Here is a 20919-nt window from a genome sequence, read left to right on the forward strand (position 1 = left end):
GAGAGCATGAAGTAAGTAGTAGTTGAGTGTAAATGATAAAAAAAACAACACAAAATAGGCATCGTCCGTATGCGGGCCCTGATTCAGTTGGACCGCTGACCGGAACACAGAGGCAACAGTTACAGTAACAGACAAAAAAAATGAATATAAACAATCTTGTGTTAATGGTTCTCGCTTACCGCTTCATTCATCAATCCGAACGTGTTCTTATCACACCCGAACGCACAACTACACGGATAACATGACATGATATCACACAGGCAGCATTTTGAAAAATGGCGCCAAGCAGCAACGCGAACACTACGGAGACGCTTTCGATTGACTTTTTTTCGCACTCTCTCTCTTTTCCACTTGCACAGTAGACGACGGACCACTCTTCTTTCATTTTTCGCAATTACGCACACACACACACACTGCTCCAACAACGATCGACAAGGGACGCCAACGAGCAGCGTAATCAAACGGAATTTACAGCACTAAAACACTAACGGACGCTTTATAAATTCTTCAATTAGTGATTCATTATCATTTTATCACTGAACCACACATTAATTTCACATTTTCCCCCCATTCTACACACACGCGACACGGTGCACCGGAAAGGTACGAAGCAGACGACCGCACACGACCGAACGAAGCGACTGAATGACACACTGACGCCTGCAATCACAGCAAGCCCCTTTTGGACAGGTGTGAAAACGAGAGGTCAAATGTCGTTGCAGGCTCTTCTGTTCTGCCTGCGGTTGCTTCGATCGTACCGATGATTCGATTGGTCGATCAGAGCGAATTAACAACACACAGCCAAGCTTTGTTTGTGTGAGAAGTAATACTATTTATTCAACCAGATCCTTCACTTATGTACAACACCTCCTGTATGATAGTTTTCAACGCGATGAACGAAATATAAACATAATGTGTGTGATCAGATGTGTATGTGGTTTTTTTTTCTACAGCAAGATGCTACTCGCAAGGATCTAGTCTCGGAAAAAACGGTATCGGGACCTCTATTCGAATATAAATAGATATAGATAGCCTTATGAAGGGTGTGCATTTTCGTCCTTTCAATCACACAAACACACACAGGCGCATGTTGCCTCTTTTTCTGCCTTACTATGAATAATAAAAAAAAAACACACGCTCAAATATGTCAAGACATCGACATCGACGTTAACAAAATGATCTCTTGTTCGATGCTCTGCGATCGCCCACCCATTCTATCTTCCCTTCATTATGCGCTAAACAAATGAACTCGCAACCAACACTTACATTCCTAACATCATCCTCACTGCTCGCTCGCCGCGCGACGGTTAAAATACGGAATAAACACGTCAAACCCAATAAAACGAACTTCAACTAACATTCAAATCTCGCGGATGTAGTAGAGCAGCTTCCATCCTTCTTCTCTTCCCCTTCTTAATTCCTTTCAACACTTCTTCTACCGCTAACACAAACACGCACACACACAAATACGCAGTAACATGGACACATAATAGAAAACGACAATCATTCGCACATTGTTAAAAAATAAAACCGTAAAGGACATTCCCCATCCTTTACACACACAAAAAACGACAGATCTAACACGAATCCTCATCTCCCTCGTCTTCCTCTCCCTCTGCTTCGTCTTCCTGCTCCTCCCCTTCCTCTTCCTCCTCCTCCTCCTCCTCTTCTTCCTCCTCCTCCTCGCCATCCTCCTCCGGTTGCTCCCCTTTAGATATTACGAATCCTCCTGCTCCCGGCCCCACACTCCCATAGCATCATAATTTCCCGGCCGGCCCATCCGCACTCGACACCTGGCTGTGGTAGTGCAGTGCCTCCTGGTACGCCTTGTTGACCGCCTTCCGTTCGGTCGGTTTCCGCGACTCGATCAGCTTACTCTGGTCCAGCTCCTTGTCCACACCGAGCAGTTCCAGCTTGCCGACCGGCAACCACTGCCACGTACGTTTCACATCGAAGAACAGCACCAGAAACACGGGCTCGTCGTAGTTGCTGCGCAGGGCCAACACATCGGCCGGCGGGGCCGGCAGTGGGACGCCGTTGTGCACGAACCCTTTCGGAATGTTCGGGTCGATAATGAGGGCCGGATACCACGGATAGCCACGGCACTTGGCCCACACCAGCTTGAGCGGTTCTAGGGCGGGCTTTTCCGGGAACGATTCCACCTCCGGTTCGCTGTTGGTGGACATTTCCGAGTCACAGTACGAATCGTCATTGCTGGAGCTAAAGCGAGACCATAAGAAAGCAAAAAAACGAAATTAATGGCCATCGTTCAAACCCTTCGCCGCAGGCTGATGTCCTTCTTCCTCCTACCCAAACTCTGATTCCGTTCCGCTGCCACTAAATCCGCTGCAGCTGCTGCAGGTACTACCCGTAAGGCTGAGATTACTCTCCGAGTCACTGATTTCACGATCCTGCTGCCCACGGTACACCCGGAAACTGTCCGGGATGGCTTCCAGCGATTTCCGCTCGATCGGTTTCCCGTCCAGCGCCGAAGCGGACGTTGCCTCCAGGAACGACTCAATGCCTTTCCCGCTTTTGCCGATCCGCTTGCCACGGTTAATCTTCTTGGCCGTCTTCTGGAGCAGTTCCGTCGTTGTCATTGGCGTTACCGTAGAGCCACTCGGTCCACCAGTACCCCCAGTGCCACCCGACGCTCCGACGCCTGCTCCTTCCTGCTTCAGAGACGCTTCCGGTTTCTTCAAGGCCGCTTGTGCTTTGCGTGTGAACAGTACAGCCGTTCTGGAGTGGCGCGGGAAGAATGTGTTAATATGCGAAAGAAAACAAACCTTATCTAATGCCACACTTACCTTCGATTAACACCCGACGGAGATGGGCTGTTCTGGAGCACCTTCAGTGGACTCGCTTCCGGCGTGATTTGGTGATGTTTCTGTGCCAGTGCAAGACTGCTTCCGGCGAGACCACCTAGCCCGCTTGAGGTGGGTTCTGCGTGCATGGAGTGGGACAACTTTTTCGGCGAAAACGAAGATGAAGCTGTCCCACCAAGCGAGGAGGAGCTTGCTCCCACCAGATCCGACGATATTCGACGATCGTTTAGCTAAAGGAAGATAGAGAATGCTATCAATAATCTTTTCATATTTCCGCACCGACCACACCGCATTGCTTACCAAACCACGTTCCGGATCTTTACTAATCGCTCGCTTTACTCGCGCAATCTCGTTGCGTATCTGCTTGATGCGTTTGGAGCGCGTCAACGCGTGCCGGATTCCGTTCGCTTTGCTCAGCAGTGTCTGCAGCTTGCCGATGTGCTCCGCGTTCGCCGACTGGCCCGTAATCTTGGTCAGCTCATTCTCAATGTCCATTGCAATGTTATCTTCGCTGGAACTGCCGATCGCTCGACCGGACAGCGCGCTGGAAGCAATCGGTTCAACGGGCGCCGGCTCCTGGAACTGGCCCGACCGTTCCAGCTCCTTGCGCACCGTGCGGAACACAATTGCACCGGCATCGCGCATCCGCACACCGGCGCGATAAAACATCGTGTCCTTGTTGTTGTACGCCAAACAGTTGCGGATCATCAGCTGGAAGTCTTGCTCGAGGTCTTCGATGCGGATGTACGCACCCCGCTTAAGCTTTTGCCGCATCGTGCCCAGATCCATCGGGTGCTTCACGATGTCGGTGTAATCGGGCACCTCCTCCGTGTCGACCGGTTCGCGGAAGATTTCCTTATCGTCCTTCACCTCCAGCTGGTCCAAGATTCGATGCAGAACGCTCTCGATCGGGTTGAGCTGTGCCATCACGAGCTGCTCGGTCGTCTTAATCAGAATGAGCTTAATCTTTTCCCGCTTGCGCACCAGCTCGCAGAGTAGCCGGGATCGCTCCAGATCCTGCCGAAGGCACTGCCAGTACTTGAGCTGCTGATAGAGTTCCTGCGCGTCCGGTGAACCGTCGGTACGATCGCGACAACCGGGCATGCCCGTTCCCTGCGCCTGGCCCTGCGACTGTAACCGGCGCAGCAGCGGCACTCCATTCCGGTACTGTCGCTTCAACGTCCAGTACGCGATGAGGCGTTGAATGAATTGCTGCTTTTTCGGAATGTTTACCAGCGACGATATCTCCTCGATGCGGTTCTGCGGGATGGTAGGGATCAGGATCACCGGTGCACTGGTACGCTTCAGCGCCAGCAGCTTGCGTGCCTTTTTCATCTTCTCGCGCGTTACCTCTCGCGCATCCGTCGGCGGTCCACCGTCGGGCGAGTTGCCCGGTGTCGTCTGCAGTGCGTTCAGTGGGGTGTGCGCATCGCAGTAGGCCGTTTTCTGCACCACCACCGGGTTGCTGTCCGTGCCCTTCACCGTATCCATGCGCATGCACAATCCCGCCTGCTGCGCGCAGGTCACGTGGAACGCGGCATAGCAATACGTTTTGTTGCACTGAATGCACGCCCCGATGCCTTTCTGCTTGCAGATGTAGCACGTCAAGCGCCACCGGGCCGCCGGGATGGTTTCAATCGAATCGATCGGTTCCAGAAACACGGTATTGGCGAATCGAACCTCCGGTATCCACAGCGCACACACTACGTGGGCCCACTGGTTGTGGTCGGTCTGCTTGAAGGCACCGCCGGTGTTCGGGCACAGCACACAATCCACCGGACGGCTCGGACTCTGCAAACACCGACGGCAGAGCCACTGGCCCTCCGGGATGTATGGCACTCCGTAGCAATCCTGATGCACGGCCAGGTTGCACATGTCGCAGAACAGAATCACGTTCGTGTTTTGGCACTCCCCGTCCATGCAGATGCAGCACACGGCGTCATCGTCTACGACGGCGCCGTTTTGGCCGTTGGCCGCCGCCTGGAAGAACGACTCCTTCTCCAACCGATCCATCAGCAACTCGAGCGAATCCACCGACACTGGGCCCACGTTCTGTGCCGCACGCCGTTCATTGATAATACTGAGCCAGGTCGTGTCCTCCTCGTCCACGTCGTACTCTACCTCGCCGTCCAGCTCTTCGCTCGACTTCTCGATGAAGCGAATGTACGCGTTCGGCCGGGCCGGGGCATCACAGATTGTGTAGTCTTCGATTTCCTTGAACTTGCCCTCCGGCAGCTGCACCTCCGGCTCTTCCGGTGGTGCCACGGCAAACGCTTCAAAGTCGGACGCCGTCTTGCACTTGCTCTCGTACTCCTCGAGCGACATCACGGGCAGTGCGTCCAGCACCGGGATCTTCACCGTCTTGCCATTGCAGTCGAGCCGCACCAAGTGTTCACTCTCCAGATACGTAATGCCCTCCTTCGGTGGACTGCACGCGATCTGGTTTTTGGGCGTAACGCCCACCTTCAGCTTGCGGCCCTTCTGCTTGATCGGGGTCGACACCGAGGCAGGCACGGCCGGGGACGGGTTGTCGTGGTCATAGTTGTTCAGATGGTACTGTAGCCCAATCACCGATTTGTACGTCTTGTCGCACATGGGACATTTGAAGGGGCCACCGTCCTTCTTGAGCGTTTTGATGTAATCGTTCACCTCGAAGTCGATCCCCATGGTCGTCGTCGATGAGGGTCGTTGTTGTTGCTGTTGCTGCTGCTGCTGCTGCTGCTGCTAGTGATGCACTGCTGCTGGCAGGGGTTTCACACCTGTTGGTTGGTGCGTTGCTGTGTTGCCACCCTTTCAAAGAGGACGGTCGTTTGTTCACCTATTTTGAAAGTGGAATTTTAATGCGTGTTTTTCGACGTAACCAGGCCTTTTCGTCACTGCGAGCTTTCCCTTTCGTTCCCTTTCTTCTTGGCTTCTGTTCGTGCTGTTGAAGCGCCTTTCTTTTTGTTTACAGCAATTCCCGAGATGACAGCGCCTGTCAAGCTGTCAAGACACAACCGGTTCGTTGTCAAAAGTCAACCGGTTCGTGTTTAATTGAACCGTTTCAAATCGAATCCAAAATTCTAGTTTTGAGTGACCTCACCACATTTTGTGCAGTTTTGGTTACTGAAATAATATTTTTTATGGAACGGTTTGTATCCAATCATGAATTTATATCAGTAAAGTACAATTTCTTCATGTGAATATTTTAATCGTATCGTAATACGATATCCAATTGTCAGCTGTCAATGTCAGCTGTTCCCGTGCCGGCTCTGTTTTGTTCCGATTGCTTATTTACGTTTTCTCTGCGCGATAACAACACACCTTTTCGTCGTGATTTCAGTAAAAAGTACTTAATTTTATGATGCAACGTAACGACCAATTGCAGCAGCAGCAGCAGCTGGATGACGGACAGCGAAATGCATTGGTAAGTAAAATGTTACATAAAAAAGATAAACCCCCTCCCCACAGCTCGATGCAATGTGCAATGTTGTGAAACTTGGTTTTCCCTTCTAGAACTACCAATTTTCCCAGGAAGAGTTGCGTGTGCTGCGGGAGTGTAACCGCGAATCCTTCTTCCAACGATCGCTCCCACTGGGGACGCTTATGGGGTTCGGCGCATGGTACGCGGTGCACAATAAATACCTGAAGGCGAGCGTTCGTTTCGGTCCCGCTCCGAAGGTGTTGGTCGGTGTTACGCTCGGGTACTTCATCGGGAAAATAAGCTACCAGGGCAAATGTGCCGAAAAGATTATGCAGCTGCCCAACTCGCGGCTGGCGGACATGATGCGCCAACGTCGTCAAGGTACCACGGGAATGGCCGACAAATTGTAAGTTTCGGTATTGCGTCGCGAAATGACCATGCAAACTGCAACCAGACTGACGATCGATCTCCCATTGCAGCCTTCCTGATCAGGGGTTCGGTGCATCGAGCATGCTGACGCCGTTTGAATCTACACCGGCACGTGAACGGCATGCCGATGAATCATTCCTCAGCAATGGTTCGTTGAATCTGTACTACGATGGTCCACAATACTCGGGCCTGGATGATAGTGGCCGTCCAACGGTAGACTGTGAGTAGAAGAAAAGCCAACAGCTCGTTAAACATTTAAGTACCGACTTCTTAACACAGTGTTAATTACCTTTCTATTCCAGCTACCACCAACTTTGAGGAAGATCTTCAGCTGCCACTCGCTCCAAAGGCATCCAAAAGCTACGAGGAACTGCGGCGACAGAATCGGGAAGAGTATCTGAAACGACAGCAGCAACCTTACCGGCCAGCGACAGTCCTCGAGGACAGTCCTCCGATTCGACGCGAGTCGATGGATCGCCGCGGCAGTATGACACCGGAGGAACAGCCGTCGTTGCCGCCGGGCCCACCGTCGGTGAAGAACAAGTACGGCGATGCTTGGTCACAGTAGGCTTCCTCGTCAAAGCGTCCCTTTCATTACTCTTTCATGCTTAAATTAGTACAGATAGAAAGTTTCCTAAATACACACACACACTACAAATACACGTACAAGTATGTTAACTAAAACAAAGTGCCGAACATTTTATTTGCTTTCTTCCATAAGCTCTCGCGGACTGGTATTAGGTTGGAAGTAACATTTCATTGCCGAGAAGCAGCAGGGAGTGATGGGTCTTAGTAAGGTGATGTATTATTCTCTCTCAACAGTCAGGCCGATTCGCATTGATCCGCCTCATTTGTTTCCTCCGATGAGGGATACCTCGTACAAGTATGCACCCAGTAGTTTGGTCTAAATGTAAAAAATAAAGCGTAAGAACATTTCCACCCTAAATCCAATCCTTTCAAACACTTACCCCTTCGATGTAGTTGCGGACATCGATCTTCTCGTTCTGCGAATGTGCTCCATCGTCCGAGGCACCCATCGGAAGCAGCAGCACATTCTTGCCGGTCGTCTGCTGGAGCGTCAGCGTGACCGGGATCGAACCGCCCTCGCGCGTCATGTCCGGATCGACGTTGTACACATGCTTGGTAGCGGTACGGGCTGCCTGGTAGTGAGGATGGTTCGGATCTTCCGTCCACGGTTTGCCTCCGTGCGCCATACGCACCGCGAACTGGTTCGGTGAGCCACGCTCAGCCCACTTGGCCGTCAGATACTCGCTCACGTACCGTTCCGTCAGCTCGGGCGTTTGGTTTGGCACGATGCGGATCGAAAACTTGCCAATCACCTTCTTCGGAATGACCGTCTTCTGACCCGGTTCGTAAAATGCACCCTCCACACCGTGGATGGACAGGCTGGGCTGACGCCACCGGTGCATCAGGATCTTCGTTTTGTCCTCCTTGTGCATCAGCTTGCGCGCCCCGAGCTCGGCCCGGTAGCTGCCCACGTCGAAGTGGATCGCATCGTAGATGGCCTGCTCGTTCGGCAGCAGCGGGGCCACCTCCTGGTAGATCTTCGGGATCAGAATGCGGCCCTCGCTGTCGGCGAGCGTGCCGAGCAGGTACACCAGGTCGTTCATCGCTTCGTACACGGTCCCGCCGAACACGCCGCTGTGAAGATCCTTGTGTGCGCAGCTGACCTCGACCTCGAAGTAGCAAATGCCACGCAGCCCGTACGTAATGCACGGCTTGTCCGTACCGAGCCAGTAGTTGTCGGAAATGCACACGTAGTCCACGTCGGACAGGAAATCCTTCTGGCGAGCGTACAGCAGATCATCGAGCCCTTCGCTCCCGGACTCTTCCATGCCCTCGAACACGAACTTAAGGTTCACCGGTAGCGGTTCTCCGATCGCCTGGAAGCCCTCGATTGCGTGTAGCCATCCCAGTACCGGTCCCTTGTCGTCGCTGGACCCACGTCCGAACAGTTTGCCGTCCTTCTCCGTCAGCACGAACGGTTCCGTTGCCCATCCATCCTCCAGAATAGCGGGCTGCACATCGAGATGTCCGTACAGGCATACGGTCTTCTTCGCCGGGTCCTGGAAAAGACGATCCAATACATGCGAGGTGTAAATCATCATCGATCATTCGATTACGGTAAGTCTTAAAAGAGGTGGAGTATGCTGATAAGATACGATTTTCTATAGGATACTTCAGATTCCAATTGCTCAGAGATAATCGTTGCGCTGGAAACGTACATTGAAAGAATCAATCAACTGTCCACGGGGAGTCCATTTATTGCCTACTTAGTTCGTAAGCGAACAATGCAACACATTGGTTGCTGTGTTGTTGTTGTTGTGGTTACAACATTCGGCGCTTCCACTGCTGAAGCTGAAGTGGCCTGAGTGCTCGATACGACTCTCTTGTTTGTTTCCCCCTGTCGTTAACCGCTATTTTTGACTACATTTTGGTTAGTTTATCGCAGCACAAAACCCCAAAACCCCACTTGATGATAATGAGTCTTTTCTCCCCCCTTCCCCCTTGTCAACCCCATTCCCACACCCCTTCCACAACTCGCACGGTGTGTGATGTCTCGGAATGTCTTATCAATGAAGCACAGCTCACTTCCAGCCAAGAGTGATTCCCATTGAAACGCGACACTCGGCGGCGCGTGTGTGTGTGTGTGTGTATGGCATGCATGTTAACACCCATAAACTGCTCGTCGTTTGCAATAAAGCACGGTTTGATGCTGACGCATAACAAAATATAGCAACGCTTCCCTTTCTTCCCTTTCGCGGCGTTTCCCTACGTATTGCAAATTGCAATCGTTGCATTTGCCAGGCGTAGTAAAAAGGGGGCGATATAGATAGGGTGCGTCATACACACTCACACACGCAGCACCCACCCGTTACGTTGCACTTCTGTGCTAAAGGTCAGGTGCAGTTTATAGTAAACATACGTGCCGAGCCTTCTCCCAGCAGCCGCATCAATGGAGCAAGCTTCTTTTGCCTGTTTGGGGGGGCACACACAGCCTAAACAAAGTCTCAAAGAGAGTCTTGCACCACACAATGCACACCAAAGACACAAGAGAGAGTTCATTGACTTTTAATGCGTTTTGCACATCTGTCAAAGAAATGGCGATCTTAGGCCACTTTGAGCACACACAGACACACACACACACTTAATGGCACACTTACCGTTCCCAGCACGCCTAGGATGACCTTCGGTAGATCGAGTTCACGGCCATCGGACAGCTTCTGTTTGCCGACGTCGGCCAGCTCAACCGTTGCACCGAGCTTCCGCAGTCGCTCCGCGACCCACTCCACCATGCGGAAGATTTCCGGGCGAGATTCGGGCCAGGCGGACACCGACTTTATCGCCACCGCTTCCCTCAGCGCATCGATGTACTTGCTCTTGTTGGCATCGATGTGGCTGGAAAGAAAAAAAAACAAAGCGACAATGGGGCAATGATGAAGCAACATTGAGAATTGCAACAGCAGAAGCACTACTAGATTCACTTACCTGAACAGCTTGGTCAGCACAGCGGGAAGATCTGCTTTGGACATATTGATTGAGGCAGAGACAGGCGGAGACGGAGAGGCAGACACACTCGCAATAAGATCACACGACAGACACTGGAGCCCAACCTAGCAGCCCAACGGCCAAACCTTTTCTGGCGCTCGGAACCCGAACTACGCGAGCTGCGATCGTTCGTTGAAAGAAAGTGCAATCTCTCTCCCTGCTTCGTGGCCCTTCTGCCCTTGTCCGTCCTGATATCGCACACCAACAGATGACGATTCCGGCATCTGTTTACATGCGCAAGCTCCAGTACTTAAGGTACCGCTGGTGGCCCGCCCCAGCTCTTCAAATAGTGCTATCGCTACGGATGAACGAAGTTTAATCGGAGGGGATTTTGCTTCACCTTTAAATGTATTCTCCAACAGAGAGATGTGTATATTTAAGATAATCACTAACCTGTACTCTGCTGAATGCACTTCTCGCGCCGTTCTCCTCTCTGTCGTGGGGCGTTCATCTCCGTTTGATGACCGTTGTAAATGTAACACTGTTTGCAGTTTGATAAACGGACATTGTCGTTCTCCTGTGGTAACGAGTAGGCTGTGCCAAAAACGATGAATAATTTCGGACTGTAAAAACACAAAGCGGCGCACTTGGTGCACAAACAGAGACTCACAAACTAGCTCTCTCACTCTTATTGTGGATTTTGCATAACGTGGCAATGAATGTTTCGTCGTTCAGGTTTTAGTTTATTTTGTTTTGCTTCCGTAACGGTTATTGTAGTGTTGTCATTTCCCATTCGCTTCGAACAGCCTTCTCTCCCGTCCGCACCACCGTTCAATATATTTTACAATATATAATGTTTTGCTGCAATTGTCGTAATTAACGTGCACGTGTCCTGTGTCCCGCGTCCAGAGCGTTCGTGTTGTCGTTGTGAGTTGTTGTTGTTGTTAGATTATTCCGCGTCTTATTCGAGCAATCGCTGCTTCCAGTACTTTTTTCTCCCATCCCAACGGTCCTATACTTGTTCTCTTGATTCTCGTTCCTTTTCACATGCCCTGCAACTCCTTACCGTACACACTCAGCAACAATTTAACCGTTCTCTAACAACGTCTCCTCTAATTAAAGGTTCGTGTGTGTGTGTATGTGTGCTTCAAATGCTTTGGAATTTTGGGGGATAAATGGATATATAAGATTTATGAATTTTGTATGTATATAGATATATTCTTTTGCATCTTCTACTCTTTGTCTTCATCATCATCATACATCATCTCGTCCTACGGTCGTTCGTACAGTACAATAACTATCTGCACAGTGGTGTGGCATATGCAGGAGGAGGGCATGCACGTTGTACCCCTAGATACACACACAACATAACTTGCGCAATTAATTGCTACACTTTTAATGGTTTTTGTCCGTCCGAAAGCTCCGGTACTACGGGATGTGACACCGGATTATAATAATGAACTGTTCCGTCACTGTCTCCGCGTGGTGCACCGTCCCCCTGTGTGTGTATGCACTTTCTCCTCCGTTTTTCTTAGTATCGTAATATGCATAACGGGTTTCACACTCGAAATTGAAGTAGTATTTGCAAAAATCGAATTAGTAACACTTAATAAATGAGGAGGAAACACGTTCCCATAAGATCACCTCTAAATGGTATAGCTGGCGCATACATACATATATATATCTACACACCACTAAATCGTTCAATTTTAATGTGTTTTGTTGCATCCCCCATTTACGCTCGAGAGGGGATGGTGGTAGTGAATAATCGAAATCGCCATTTTGAACCAGAAAATACATTCGCTAATTTATGAAGTCTTCCAAATGAGTGCGATAACGTTAATGCTGTGTGTGATTGTGGCTCTCTGGTAGTGTGTATGTGTGTTATGTTTCAGCATCTCCGTTTTTGCCTGTTTGACGACTTGAGCGCGTGTCACCGAAAAGGATGTGATTTAGTAGTATGTAGCATACGGATACTAGCGGCAACACACAGCAAGATGAAAGTATTATTGTTAGCTTCTTAAATTGTTTTGATTTTGTTCTTCCTTTTCTACTGCTGCTTTGCGCCACTCTCTCTTGTCTCCTCTTTCTCTGAGGCATCCAGTGGGAAGTAGCCTCACTAGAATAAATACACGTACACACACACACGCACACATATATATGCACACAGAAAAGGGGGCTCTACTAACTGCTGTTATTTGCCATTACTTAAACGTATAAATATACCCTAAAAAGATACTTTTGTTTCTTCGCTCCTCTGCTGCCCTTTGCGTATGTACGGGTGTGCCTTCCACCACCACCGTGTTTTGTTTGCAGGCAGGCAGGGAGAAGATGCTCGCGGTCCTGGTTCTAGCGACGATTATTATTACAGTTGCTTATTATTGTGACAGCATATTGTTATAGGGGGTGTTTGATTTCGGGTTCGCGTGCTATTCGCTGCACAAATACGAGGGATGCGGGATAAATGGAGGGGCGCGGCGCCGCTGGGCATGACTCAACTTGTGCCTTATCGCGCCTTATCCCTTACGTCCATGTAACCGGGTTCCCTCCCTTCGAACCGTATCGTGTTATTGATGGCGACGATTAATACGCTCACTTCATACCTAAAAAGTGGGTACCAACAGAGCATTATTACATTGGTAGACGACGGCAGGATGGTTTTAGTTACAAACAATAAACACTACAAAACATACACTATATTCGAAGGAGTTCGATCTTACGCACACACACTCATAACATGCATAAAAGGCGCTGCACATTCTAACTATTACGTGTTTACTACACATCTACTTACATTACCACGAAAAGGGGAATCGGATCGGATTTTTCGGCTTTATTTTTCCATCCCAGTAGAATGGAACGTTTCCTACAGTTTCTTCAAAGCTAAAGATACAGCAACAACACAAACAAAAACAAAGGCAACATCAATGTGGAAGAATTGTATCCGTTGCACTTGGTGCGTTGTTCATGTTTGCGCAGGTGATTTGAACTATAAACGGATACTGGGACAACTTCAAAATTGGAGCAAATCTCCTGGGCAGAAATAAATATAACAGAACAAAAGAAACATCCTTAGTTTGGAGTAAAACGAAACATGAAATGAAAAGTAATGCAGCGTGCTTCATAAGCCTAAAACACAATGTTTATATGATCGTTCGTGCATAGTATTTGTAGGACTTGATCATATCCAAGCACAAAACAAATTATTCAGACAATTTTGGTGATTTATGCACCAACATGCTTTGCAACACAAAAAAACAAAGAGGATAATGAGAGGATCACATACATGCACATGCATTACAACACGTTATGGCGTAATACCTACGCAACACAGTGCCAAAACTACGTAGAGGAAAAAGGATGATCGGTTTACCATATTTTTATTGTTTTTTGTTTTGTTTTGTTTTTGTGTTTAACGTTTTTTTAATAGCAGATGCTGGTTATCGAATTCCAAATCGAGAGATGCATTTTAGTGGCCTAGTTCCCGATCATGAACAGCATGGAATGTGAAGGAAATAAGACAAATAGATAGGCATTAATATTGAACAACTGTACAGCACACAGCACACATGTCATGTTGTTCTTCTCACTGACCCTCCCCCCTTTTTCCCACAAGACACAGCAACAACAGGCGTAATGGGATGATGAGCGGTATTTAATAACAATATACAAGCACACTAATAGACACCAACATCCATCAAATGCGAGGCGAGGCGTTGTAACGTGTATGGTTCAATTTCGTATGTGATTGTGGGATGATTCCGCCCAACAGGGCGATGGTGCATTGGATCGTTGGGGAGCAATATAGGCAATATCCCTTTTTGCTTACCTGGCGTGTAGATCGGTTGATTGCCCGTGTTCAGCCCCGTGCTCTCGGTGGCGGCTCCGGTGAACGGATTCGTCGGATTGGACGACGGCGGTGGCATGGCGTACACGGGCATACCAGCTCCCTGTGCCTGTCCCGCCTGTGGCTGTGACGTCACCGGGCCACCACTGCCTCCTCCATTATCGTCCAGATCTTGCAAATCCTCCTACAAAGAAACACGAACCAGTCAAATCGCAATTAGTAACGAAATAGTCGACCGCGTTTTTCAGTTGTTTTCCCTTTAAAACTATAAAGCATTTGGTAGTATAGCACACGCAGCACGTACAAAGCAAATTTGCTATGCGCAGGTGGAGGGAAGTGCCCCCTATGTGCCCTTCGCCAACTACTACAACCTAATTCATCAACGTTAGCGCAAGCTGTAGCTGTAAACCTGTAGTGTTTTTAGTTAATAAGTGCGTTTTCGTTTGCGTTTGTTAGGGACACGCTGCGATCCTACAGTAAGCCACACATTATACACACATCTATGCACAAAACCATCGCCCAAACACACTCTACTTAACTTAGATATCTTGCATTCAATTGCACCATCTCCAAGAGACCCAGCGAAGTTGGTTTTTTCGGGACTAACTTACAATACTCTAACACTAAACCCTCAACCCCCACAACCCCTGTTAATACGCACATTCCAACCGTCGTACAGTGTTGTTAAACCACGAACCAGATGTCGATATTAGTGGATGGGTGTGGAACATTCTAGGGGGGACGTACTCCAAAACGGAGCACAAACTAGAGCTACATACATATCTACTGATGCTAAATACAGACCAAAGAGACATACGGGGGGAAAGACTGAACACTCCACTCCACTGATGGGATGACTGCTGCTGTTTCCATGCGCCAGCAAACATTAGCAAACCAATACACATCGTACAATGATTTGGACCAATTCAAAAAATAAGTTCACTTTTTTATTGTTTTACGCAGGATGTCTAACTAGGTGCAGAACTGGACCGACCGTGAGTGGTCTGTCTTCTGGTTGAATTCTATTCTTCTATATGCTGGTAAAATACGCACAACCATGCCTTTTTGGACAAGCCACAACAACACATTCATTCCGATTAATTCTTCCCGTTATGCAAATACAAACAACTATGCTGCTTTTGTTCACAATAAAAAATGCTATCCTTTTCCATCTCCAACACACAATCGCTCTACTATTATAGGACGCCCCCCTTTTCCTCTCGGTTCCGCACAAAATTTCCCATGCCTCAATTGAAAATAAATACATTTCTACGAAATTGTTTCCAACTAAATCAGGGAAGGAAAAGAAAAGAGAGAGAGAGAGAAAATCAAAAGGTAAGTAAATGGTGGGCGTAATGATGCAGGTTAAACGGATGCCGAAATGAATGAAAGAATGAATGAAGGATGAGCAAATACTACAACGTCAAGATGGGATGAGAAGAGATAAGTGTTAAAAAAAGAGAGAAAAACTAAATAAAGTGAAACGAATGTTAAAACCAAAAAAGGGAACAACTTTAATCGTGCAGTGAATGTGAATGAGGGAGGATGAATGAGGGAGAGTAAATGGAGTTTACATAAAAAAAGTACAAACGATAAACCGAATACATACTCTTCGCGTTGGCTGTTCTGTGACGGCCGTTCCTTCCCGCGCGTTGCTACTACTTGCGGCACCATCTCTCTGATGAATGTAGAAAAAAAAACATGTAGAAAAAAAACAGGTGATAGAGACAGAGTGTGTGAATGCGGCAACGTCGTGTGCGGTGGTGTGGAGAGTGGTGTTTGGGCGTGTGTGTGTGTGTGTCTGTCCCTGACAGAGGGCTCCAAAGGGTTATCCTTTGTTGGTAAAAAAAGGGAGAGCAAGGAGGAGGATACGCAGCAGTACATAATAATCAGATCCTGCTGAAGGCCACACAATCGACTGACGATGATAACAAAGTGCGCACGTGGGCACACGATCTGATGGAACAGAAGTAGCGGTAGTAGTAGAGTTAATTGGACCATCGATTGAACGTGTGGGATAAATCGGTGAAGGATAATGCTCATTTAGGAGGCGCACACACACACGAGCACAAACGTTCCGTAATGTGTCTCTCACAGAGGGGCGGTGGCAAGGGAATTAAACTGAAGTAATATTCCGAGAAATAGTTACTCCATCACACAGCACAAACGCGGGGGGCTCTGTGTGCACAATTGAAAGAAAAACATGCTTTCCATCCGGTGTATATCGTTTTGGGTCGTCCGAAATGTCTTCTCCACATGAGTATGTCTCGTAAAGTATGAGATAGTGAGTGCAGTGCAATACGTAATAACAATATCAAAAACTCAAATACACAAACAAGCCAAACTAAAAAGCTAGCTAACCAAAACAAAAAAAAAACAATGCTTTTTCTTGAAGTGATGATTTTGAATTTTTTGTGAAGATGATGTGTTAAACAAAAAAAAAAACGAAAAAGATTAATAGCCAGATGATTTGTTTTCAGAATTTGACTTAGCGAACAGGCGTACAACACAGCAGCGCACATTACATCCAATCACATGTCCCAAACATTTGTTTACCTAAACAATAAAACGATAAGGCACACGACTCTCTCTCACATACACACACACTGTTTCCCAGCTCTTTACGTGCCGCGGAATGAATGTTTTAAGGCTTCATCGGCCTTGTTTTCTAAGCTCCGCGATGGGCTTATTGGTAGGAAAATTGTACAGCATACGCAGAACACATCCTACACTCTAATAGCGAAACCCCGAGAAAGGTAAAAAGCTCCCCTTTAGCAGAGTTTTAAGGATAATGCTCTATCACACACGAACACACGCACAAGAGAAGCAGTGAGCAGTGAATTTGCTTTCTAAGGGGATGCATTCACTGAAGGTGGTGGTAGTGAACACTGCATTAGGACTGCGTTTTTGCAGCATTAGGACTGTCCAGCTCTTCTACGGAGGAGGCTCGTGGCAAACTTTAAATGCTGGTGCTGATGGAGGTGTGCCCGCTGTTCCAGCTTTACTTACGTGTAGATGATGATAGTCTCCCGCATTCTCCGGCGGTACCGGTTTGTATTTGCCAAAGCAGAAGTTACAGCAGCAGCAACAGCAGCAGCAACAATAACATCCGGTGATGATACCGCAAATCATAAACAGTGCCTGTAAGGGTTTTTTTTTGAGGGAGAAAAATACAGTTGATGACATTCGAATTCGTACTAAGGAGCGGGTGGGGTCGAATACTACCTTGCACGTGGGCGACGTGACGACGAAGTAAGCATTGACGTTCTCTTCGCCAAACTGTTCCGCGATGTACAGTCCGAGCGAACCATAGTTGTCGTAGATGTTTCGCTTCGTCAAATCACTCAGAATGGAATGAGCACGATTTACTTCTTTGAACTAAAAAACAAAACAAAAATGCAACGCAATGGGTTAGAAAGGAGACGCAACGCTCGGAAAGCCTGTCGGAAAGTGAACCTTATCTGCCGCATCGGGATTGTTGGGGTTCTTGTCCGGGTGATACTTGAGGGCCAGTTTTCGGTACGTCTTCTTAATCTCGTCCGCCGTTGCCGTCTTCTGTAGGCCCAGTGTCTGGTAGAGGGTGTCCCCGGATGTACTGCAATCATTAATAAAAAAAAACACACAGCTCATTAGTACAGTTTCATTTTGGGAAGTATTGATTGTGTTGATGGCCGTTCGTATTTTTTTCGTTCTCTTCAACGATGATCCCGTGATTAATACCGCGTCACGCGCGAAGCCAAGGGTTTCAAATTTTAATGTTTACATCACGCTGTGCGTTTGGCGATTTCTTCTTATCAATTATTAACTGATTAGGCACCCTTGGAACATGGAGGTAGTATAAGTAATTCAACATGCAACTTCATATGACTCCTGAGAGCCTTTTCTTCAACCATTCAAGCAACTCAATATTTAATCATGCTTTACATTTTTCATCAATCAACCCCTTTTCGCTTTACATTCGGAAAAGTCAAATCATTCAAAGCGAAAGGATACGATATCAATGTCCCCTTGATGTCTCTCTTCCTTTCAGCCTGTGTGGCTGGGTGACGAGAGGAGAGCAAACAGTAACGGCATACGTCGAGGACATAGCAAAGAAGGATAGCAGAACAATCGTAATAACGGCTGCCAAAAGGTCTGCTGCCCCAAGCATCAGCAGCTGCTGCTTCGTTTGGCTCAGGCGCGCACGCCTGTATGTATGCGTGCACTCTCTCCTCCTTGCTCCTTTGTGTGTGTACATATATCCTTGAACGAAACGTCTAAGCAGGCCTCGCGTTTTTCGCTCATTATGCTGCACATATGATTTAGCATGCCATCCTCTTTCGCAGGCCCATTCCGATACACTCGCTTCTTCGGCGTTCCGAGGACCACTTTAACGAATCATCCCCAACGCCCAGGATGTTTGGCGAGTGGTTTTGCAATTACAAACTGGAAACAACGTTCCATCTGGTAGAGCAGCAGCAGCACCAGTCCCACTGCGCCCCACTGAACTCGAGCGAGGGAAAAATCGATATTTCTCAGTATTTAATTTCACGCCACGAAACACTGGGGGACGTACGGACGGGGAGTTTTTTTCCTTGTAATTCCCCCGCCACCTTTGTTTCTGCCCGTCTGATAGCGATGGATGGAAGGCGGAAAGGTGGAACATTATTATTACTCACGCAGCAGCAGCAGCAGCAGCATTACTACACGACTCTCCCTCCCCGATTCCGCCATAAAACAATAATGCAAGTGGCCCGTGTTTCACGTTTTGGCGAGCTCGCGCGATAAATCAATTGAAAAACGACACCTTTTCTTCGGGCGTTACTTTTGACGAACAGTTTTGGGAACGGGGGGGGGGGGGGGGGGTTTGGAGATGCAGCAGCCTGAAATGAAAGAAAGACACTTACGATAGTTTCCTTTTATCCATTGTGATAAGGTGTCTTGTTTGAGGGCCTGGCGCAAACAACTTTCGGAAGTGGTCGTCCGGGATGTTTTTTTTTTCTTCTTCTACGGCCTTCCTTCCGGTTTACTTCTGCTCCACTGGTCCACTTGCGGGTAGCCCGTTATCGATGGGAATGTTCTCTTTCTTGGACTTTGGTTCAAAATAGCTCCCCCACGAAAAAGTTTCACCAACTTTTCACTTCGTTTCACACTGTGTTGTCTCCGGCTACAGGCAAAGGGCAAGGTGCGTCGTCGGTGTAATATAAGAGGCTCCGGAAAATATGGACCCTTGATTGATTACGGACAGACGACGGCGCACACAAACACACACACACACACAAGGACACTGGCTGGGCGGAAGATTGGGGGGGTAGCTTAATCCGGGCCCGTTCGCGGTTTTGTTTCCCTTCAATTAACTACTTTACACCACCAGAGCGCGTATGATTTCACCGCAAAATTGACGAACGCACACACAGCTTCACGCACACGGGCAAATATGGAAGAGCAAAGCTACAACACGATTAAAACGGGACACACGCACGCACCCGCGGATCCGCGTACTTTGCGGAAAACTTTTCGATATTTCGCTGCAAACGAGAAATCGTGCGCCTCGTCCCTTCCAACCACGGGTTTGAGCTGCTAGGAGAAAAATTAACTAAAATTTTGCAGCTCTTGCGCGGCAGGCCAAACCCCGAATGTGAGTCGCCTCGCCTCGTTCGTGTTTTTCTTTCGACCCCTGCTCCGGTGTACCATTTCACACCACTTTTCAAGCAACAGTTCTGCAGAATGATATACGGTAAACGGCCGGACAGGACTGCAGTGGGTAATGTAAACGCAAAATGACGGGCGCGTTCCGTACCGAAGCGGCGTTGTTTGTACGGTTTACACACGCCGTAAAGCATTGGAGTAAGTTTTTCGCTGCTTTCTTAAAAATCACAGCATTTAATTTCGCTTTTAACAGCCTCAAAACAATATTTTTCTGGTATATTAAATCGCCCGCACTGATAGTGACAAATAACAAAAAAAAAGGTAAATTATTGAACAATTATGACCCATTGTTGCTCGTGCAATCCCACAGTACACTGCACCGATCGAAGCTGGCCATTTGACAACCCCCAAATCACACTGTCACTTTCTGCTGTCAGATCAGGTAATCGTGAAAAATCGTCTCCAAGTGTTGGTACGGCAAAATAACACACTTTTCACGCACTCGCTAACTGGAAAACTACCTTCGACAGAAATCCAGCCAAGATGTTCGCCCGCGCCGCTAACGTTACCCGCACCGGAATGACCAATCTGGTCCGGTACTCCCATTCGCACGGTGGAATCCCTGGCGAGGTAAGCACCCCGTACACCATCTTCCCCACCGCATGAGCCTGCTACGAAGACGAAGCAGCAAAAGGAGCACCTTGTGCCTCTGACACCAGCGCACATTACATAATGGAGAATGTTTGGCTAAAATTTGCACAGGCAGCAATTGTGCAAACATGTTTTCTGGTGTAAATCATGTTGTACGCATTACTGATGCTATCGGTCACCTTTTTCCATTATTCTCCCTCCCACAGAACCTGCCCTTCAGCCTCACCAACCGGTACAAGCTGACTGCGATGTTCATCGTGTTCTTCGGCTCCGGACTGGGCGCTCCCTTCTTCATCCTCAGACATCAGCTGTTGAAGAAGTAAGAAGCTAGCGTTTCCCCCTGGCCCTGCCGGGAAGCGAATGGGGCCCGCACAATCAGAGGCCCAGCTTCATCTGTTAGTGTGCTTGAACCGAGTGTATGTTAATATTATCCCCGCAAAGGATGAAGTAACGCAATAAAATTATCATCCAAATCTGGTGCGCTACGCAAAACTCCTGCGTTCGGTATTACTGTGTGTCTGTGTGCGTGTGTGTGGTGTTGGTTTGGAACTTATCACTTTGTCCCCACGTAGTTTCCGAACCCTATGACGACGACCAAAGCCGTGGAAATACTGCCAAATGTAGCC

General features: G+C 48.3%; 6 protein-coding genes across 15 annotated transcripts in view; 2 read left to right on the plus strand and 4 right to left on the minus strand.

The window, feature by feature from the left end:
• Window positions 1-628, minus strand: part of LOC121594767 — a 52465-nt gene extending 51837 nt beyond the window's left edge. For all 4 annotated transcript variants that reach the window (XR_006005031.1, XR_006005030.1, XR_006005029.1 and 1 more), the window contains exon 1: window positions 180-628. Coding sequence is in view for 1 of the 4 variants with exons in the window: in XM_041918410.1 (XP_041774344.1) it covers window positions 180-187 (8 nt within the window). In the remaining 3 variants the exon portion in view is untranslated. The remainder of the gene's footprint in view (window positions 1-179) is intronic.
• An 864-nt stretch (window positions 629-1492) lies between these two features.
• LOC121594753 (bromodomain-containing protein 1) lies at window positions 1493-6073 on the minus strand. The gene is made up of 4 exons (XM_041918382.1): window positions 3126-6073; window positions 2808-3055; window positions 2311-2739; window positions 1493-2220 (listed from the first exon to the last, which is right to left on the minus strand). The coding sequence occupies exons 1-4, from the start codon at window positions 5490-5492 to the stop codon at window positions 1758-1760; spliced, it is 3507 nt and encodes a 1168-aa protein (XP_041774316.1). The 5' UTR covers window positions 5493-6073; the 3' UTR covers window positions 1493-1757.
• On the plus strand, window positions 6072-7321 carry LOC121594762 (OCIA domain-containing protein 1). Its single transcript, XM_041918405.1, has 4 exons — window positions 6072-6231; window positions 6321-6634; window positions 6708-6877; window positions 6960-7321. Exons 1-4 carry the CDS (start codon window positions 6166-6168, stop codon window positions 7223-7225), a joined length of 816 nt encoding a protein of 271 aa, XP_041774339.1. The 5' UTR covers window positions 6072-6165; the 3' UTR covers window positions 7226-7321.
• Window positions 7322-7331: 10 nt separating this feature from the next.
• On the minus strand, window positions 7332-10767 carry LOC121594757 (cytosolic non-specific dipeptidase). The gene is made up of 5 exons (XM_041918394.1): window positions 10621-10767; window positions 10168-10525; window positions 9843-10077; window positions 7626-8744; window positions 7332-7561 (listed from the first exon to the last, which is right to left on the minus strand). Exons 2-5 carry the CDS (start codon window positions 10209-10211, stop codon window positions 7505-7507), a joined length of 1455 nt encoding a protein of 484 aa, XP_041774328.1. The 5' UTR covers window positions 10212-10525; window positions 10621-10767; the 3' UTR covers window positions 7332-7504.
• A 642-nt stretch (window positions 10768-11409) lies between these two features.
• On the minus strand, window positions 11410-19729 carry LOC121594763 (dnaJ homolog subfamily C member 5 homolog). 5 transcript variants are annotated; one of them, XR_006005026.1, is made up of 8 exons: window positions 18901-19729; window positions 17471-17609; window positions 17240-17392; window positions 17024-17155; window positions 15624-15692; window positions 13997-14198; window positions 12962-13197; window positions 11410-12770 (listed from the first exon to the last, which is right to left on the minus strand). XR_006005026.1 is itself a non-coding variant. In XM_041918406.1 (7 exons), exons 1-7 carry the CDS (start codon window positions 18918-18920, stop codon window positions 12760-12762), a joined length of 726 nt encoding a protein of 241 aa, XP_041774340.1. In that variant the 5' UTR covers window positions 18921-19728; the 3' UTR covers window positions 11410-12759. The 5 variants fall into 5 exon arrangements, 1 of the variants encoding a protein (XP_041774340.1); XR_006005025.1 differs by having other exon boundaries at window positions 12962-13200; XR_006005027.1 differs by lacking the exon at window positions 12962-13197 and adding an exon at window positions 13541-13644 and having other exon boundaries at window positions 18901-19728.
• Window positions 19730-19998: 269 nt separating this feature from the next.
• Window positions 19999-20785, plus strand: LOC121594770 (cytochrome c oxidase subunit 7C, mitochondrial-like). Of its 3 annotated transcripts, none has more exons than XM_041918415.1 (3): window positions 19999-20084; window positions 20173-20272; window positions 20500-20785. In XM_041918415.1, exons 2-3 carry the CDS (start codon window positions 20186-20188, stop codon window positions 20614-20616), a joined length of 204 nt encoding a protein of 67 aa, XP_041774349.1. In that variant the 5' UTR covers window positions 19999-20084; window positions 20173-20185; the 3' UTR covers window positions 20617-20785. The 3 variants fall into 3 exon arrangements, with proteins under 3 accessions (XP_041774349.1, XP_041774348.1, XP_041774346.1); XM_041918414.1 differs by having other exon boundaries at window positions 20013-20114; XM_041918412.1 differs by lacking the exon at window positions 19999-20084 and having other exon boundaries at window positions 20091-20272.
• The last annotated feature ends 134 nt before the right edge of the window (window positions 20786-20919 follow it).

This window comes from Anopheles merus, chromosome 2L (assembly GCF_017562075.2).
Source record: "Anopheles merus strain MAF chromosome 2L, AmerM5.1, whole genome shotgun sequence".
Classification (NCBI taxonomy): Eukaryota; Metazoa; Arthropoda; class Insecta; order Diptera; family Culicidae; genus Anopheles; species Anopheles merus.

Bases quoted from the DNA above. Each gene is read 5' to 3' on its own strand.
- LOC121594753 (XM_041918382.1), bottom strand. From the start codon at position 5,492: ATGGGGATCGACTTCGAGGTGAACGATTACATCAAAACGCTCAAGAAG. The intron at 2,740-2,807 runs GTAAGTGTGGCA...GCGCCACTCCAG, and splicing joins CCGTCGGGTGTTAATCGAAG to AACGGCTGTACTGTTCACAC. The intron at 2,221-2,310 runs GTAGGAGGAAGA...GTCTCGCTTTAG, and splicing joins GGAACGGAATCAGAGTTTGG to CTCCAGCAATGACGATTCGT.
- LOC121594762 (XM_041918405.1), top strand. From the start codon at position 6,166: ATGATGCAACGTAACGACCAATTGCAGCAGCAGCAGCAGCTGGATGAC. The intron at 6,635-6,707 runs GTAAGTTTCGGT...CTCCCATTGCAG, and splicing joins ACGGGAATGGCCGACAAATT to CCTTCCTGATCAGGGGTTCG. The intron at 6,878-6,959 runs GTGAGTAGAAGA...TTTCTATTCCAG, and splicing joins TGGCCGTCCAACGGTAGACT to CTACCACCAACTTTGAGGAA.
- LOC121594757 (XM_041918394.1), bottom strand. From the start codon at position 10,211: ATGTCCAAAGCAGATCTTCCCGCTGTGCTGACCAAGCTGTTCAG. The intron at 8,745-9,842 runs GTAAGTGTGCCA...CGTCTTTTCCAG, and splicing joins TCCTAGGCGTGCTGGGAACG to GACCCGGCGAAGAAGACCGT. The intron at 7,562-7,625 runs GTAAGTGTTTGA...TTTTACATTTAG, and splicing joins TCCGCAACTACATCGAAGGG to ACCAAACTACTGGGTGCATA.
- LOC121594763 (XM_041918406.1), bottom strand. From the start codon at position 18,920: ATGGATAAAAGGAAACTATC. The intron at 17,610-18,900 runs GTAAGTGTCTTT...TAATGATTGCAG, and splicing joins ATGGATAAAAGGAAACTATC to TACATCCGGGGACACCCTCT. The intron at 15,693-17,023 runs GTAAGTAAAGCT...TACATTCATCAG, and splicing joins GAGACTATCATCATCTACAC to AGAGATGGTGCCGCAAGTAG.
- LOC121594770 (XM_041918415.1), top strand. From the start codon at position 20,186: ATGTTCGCCCGCGCCGCTAACGTTACCCGCACCGGAATGACCAATCTG. The intron at 20,273-20,499 runs GTAAGCACCCCG...TCCCTCCCACAG, and splicing joins ACGGTGGAATCCCTGGCGAG to AACCTGCCCTTCAGCCTCAC.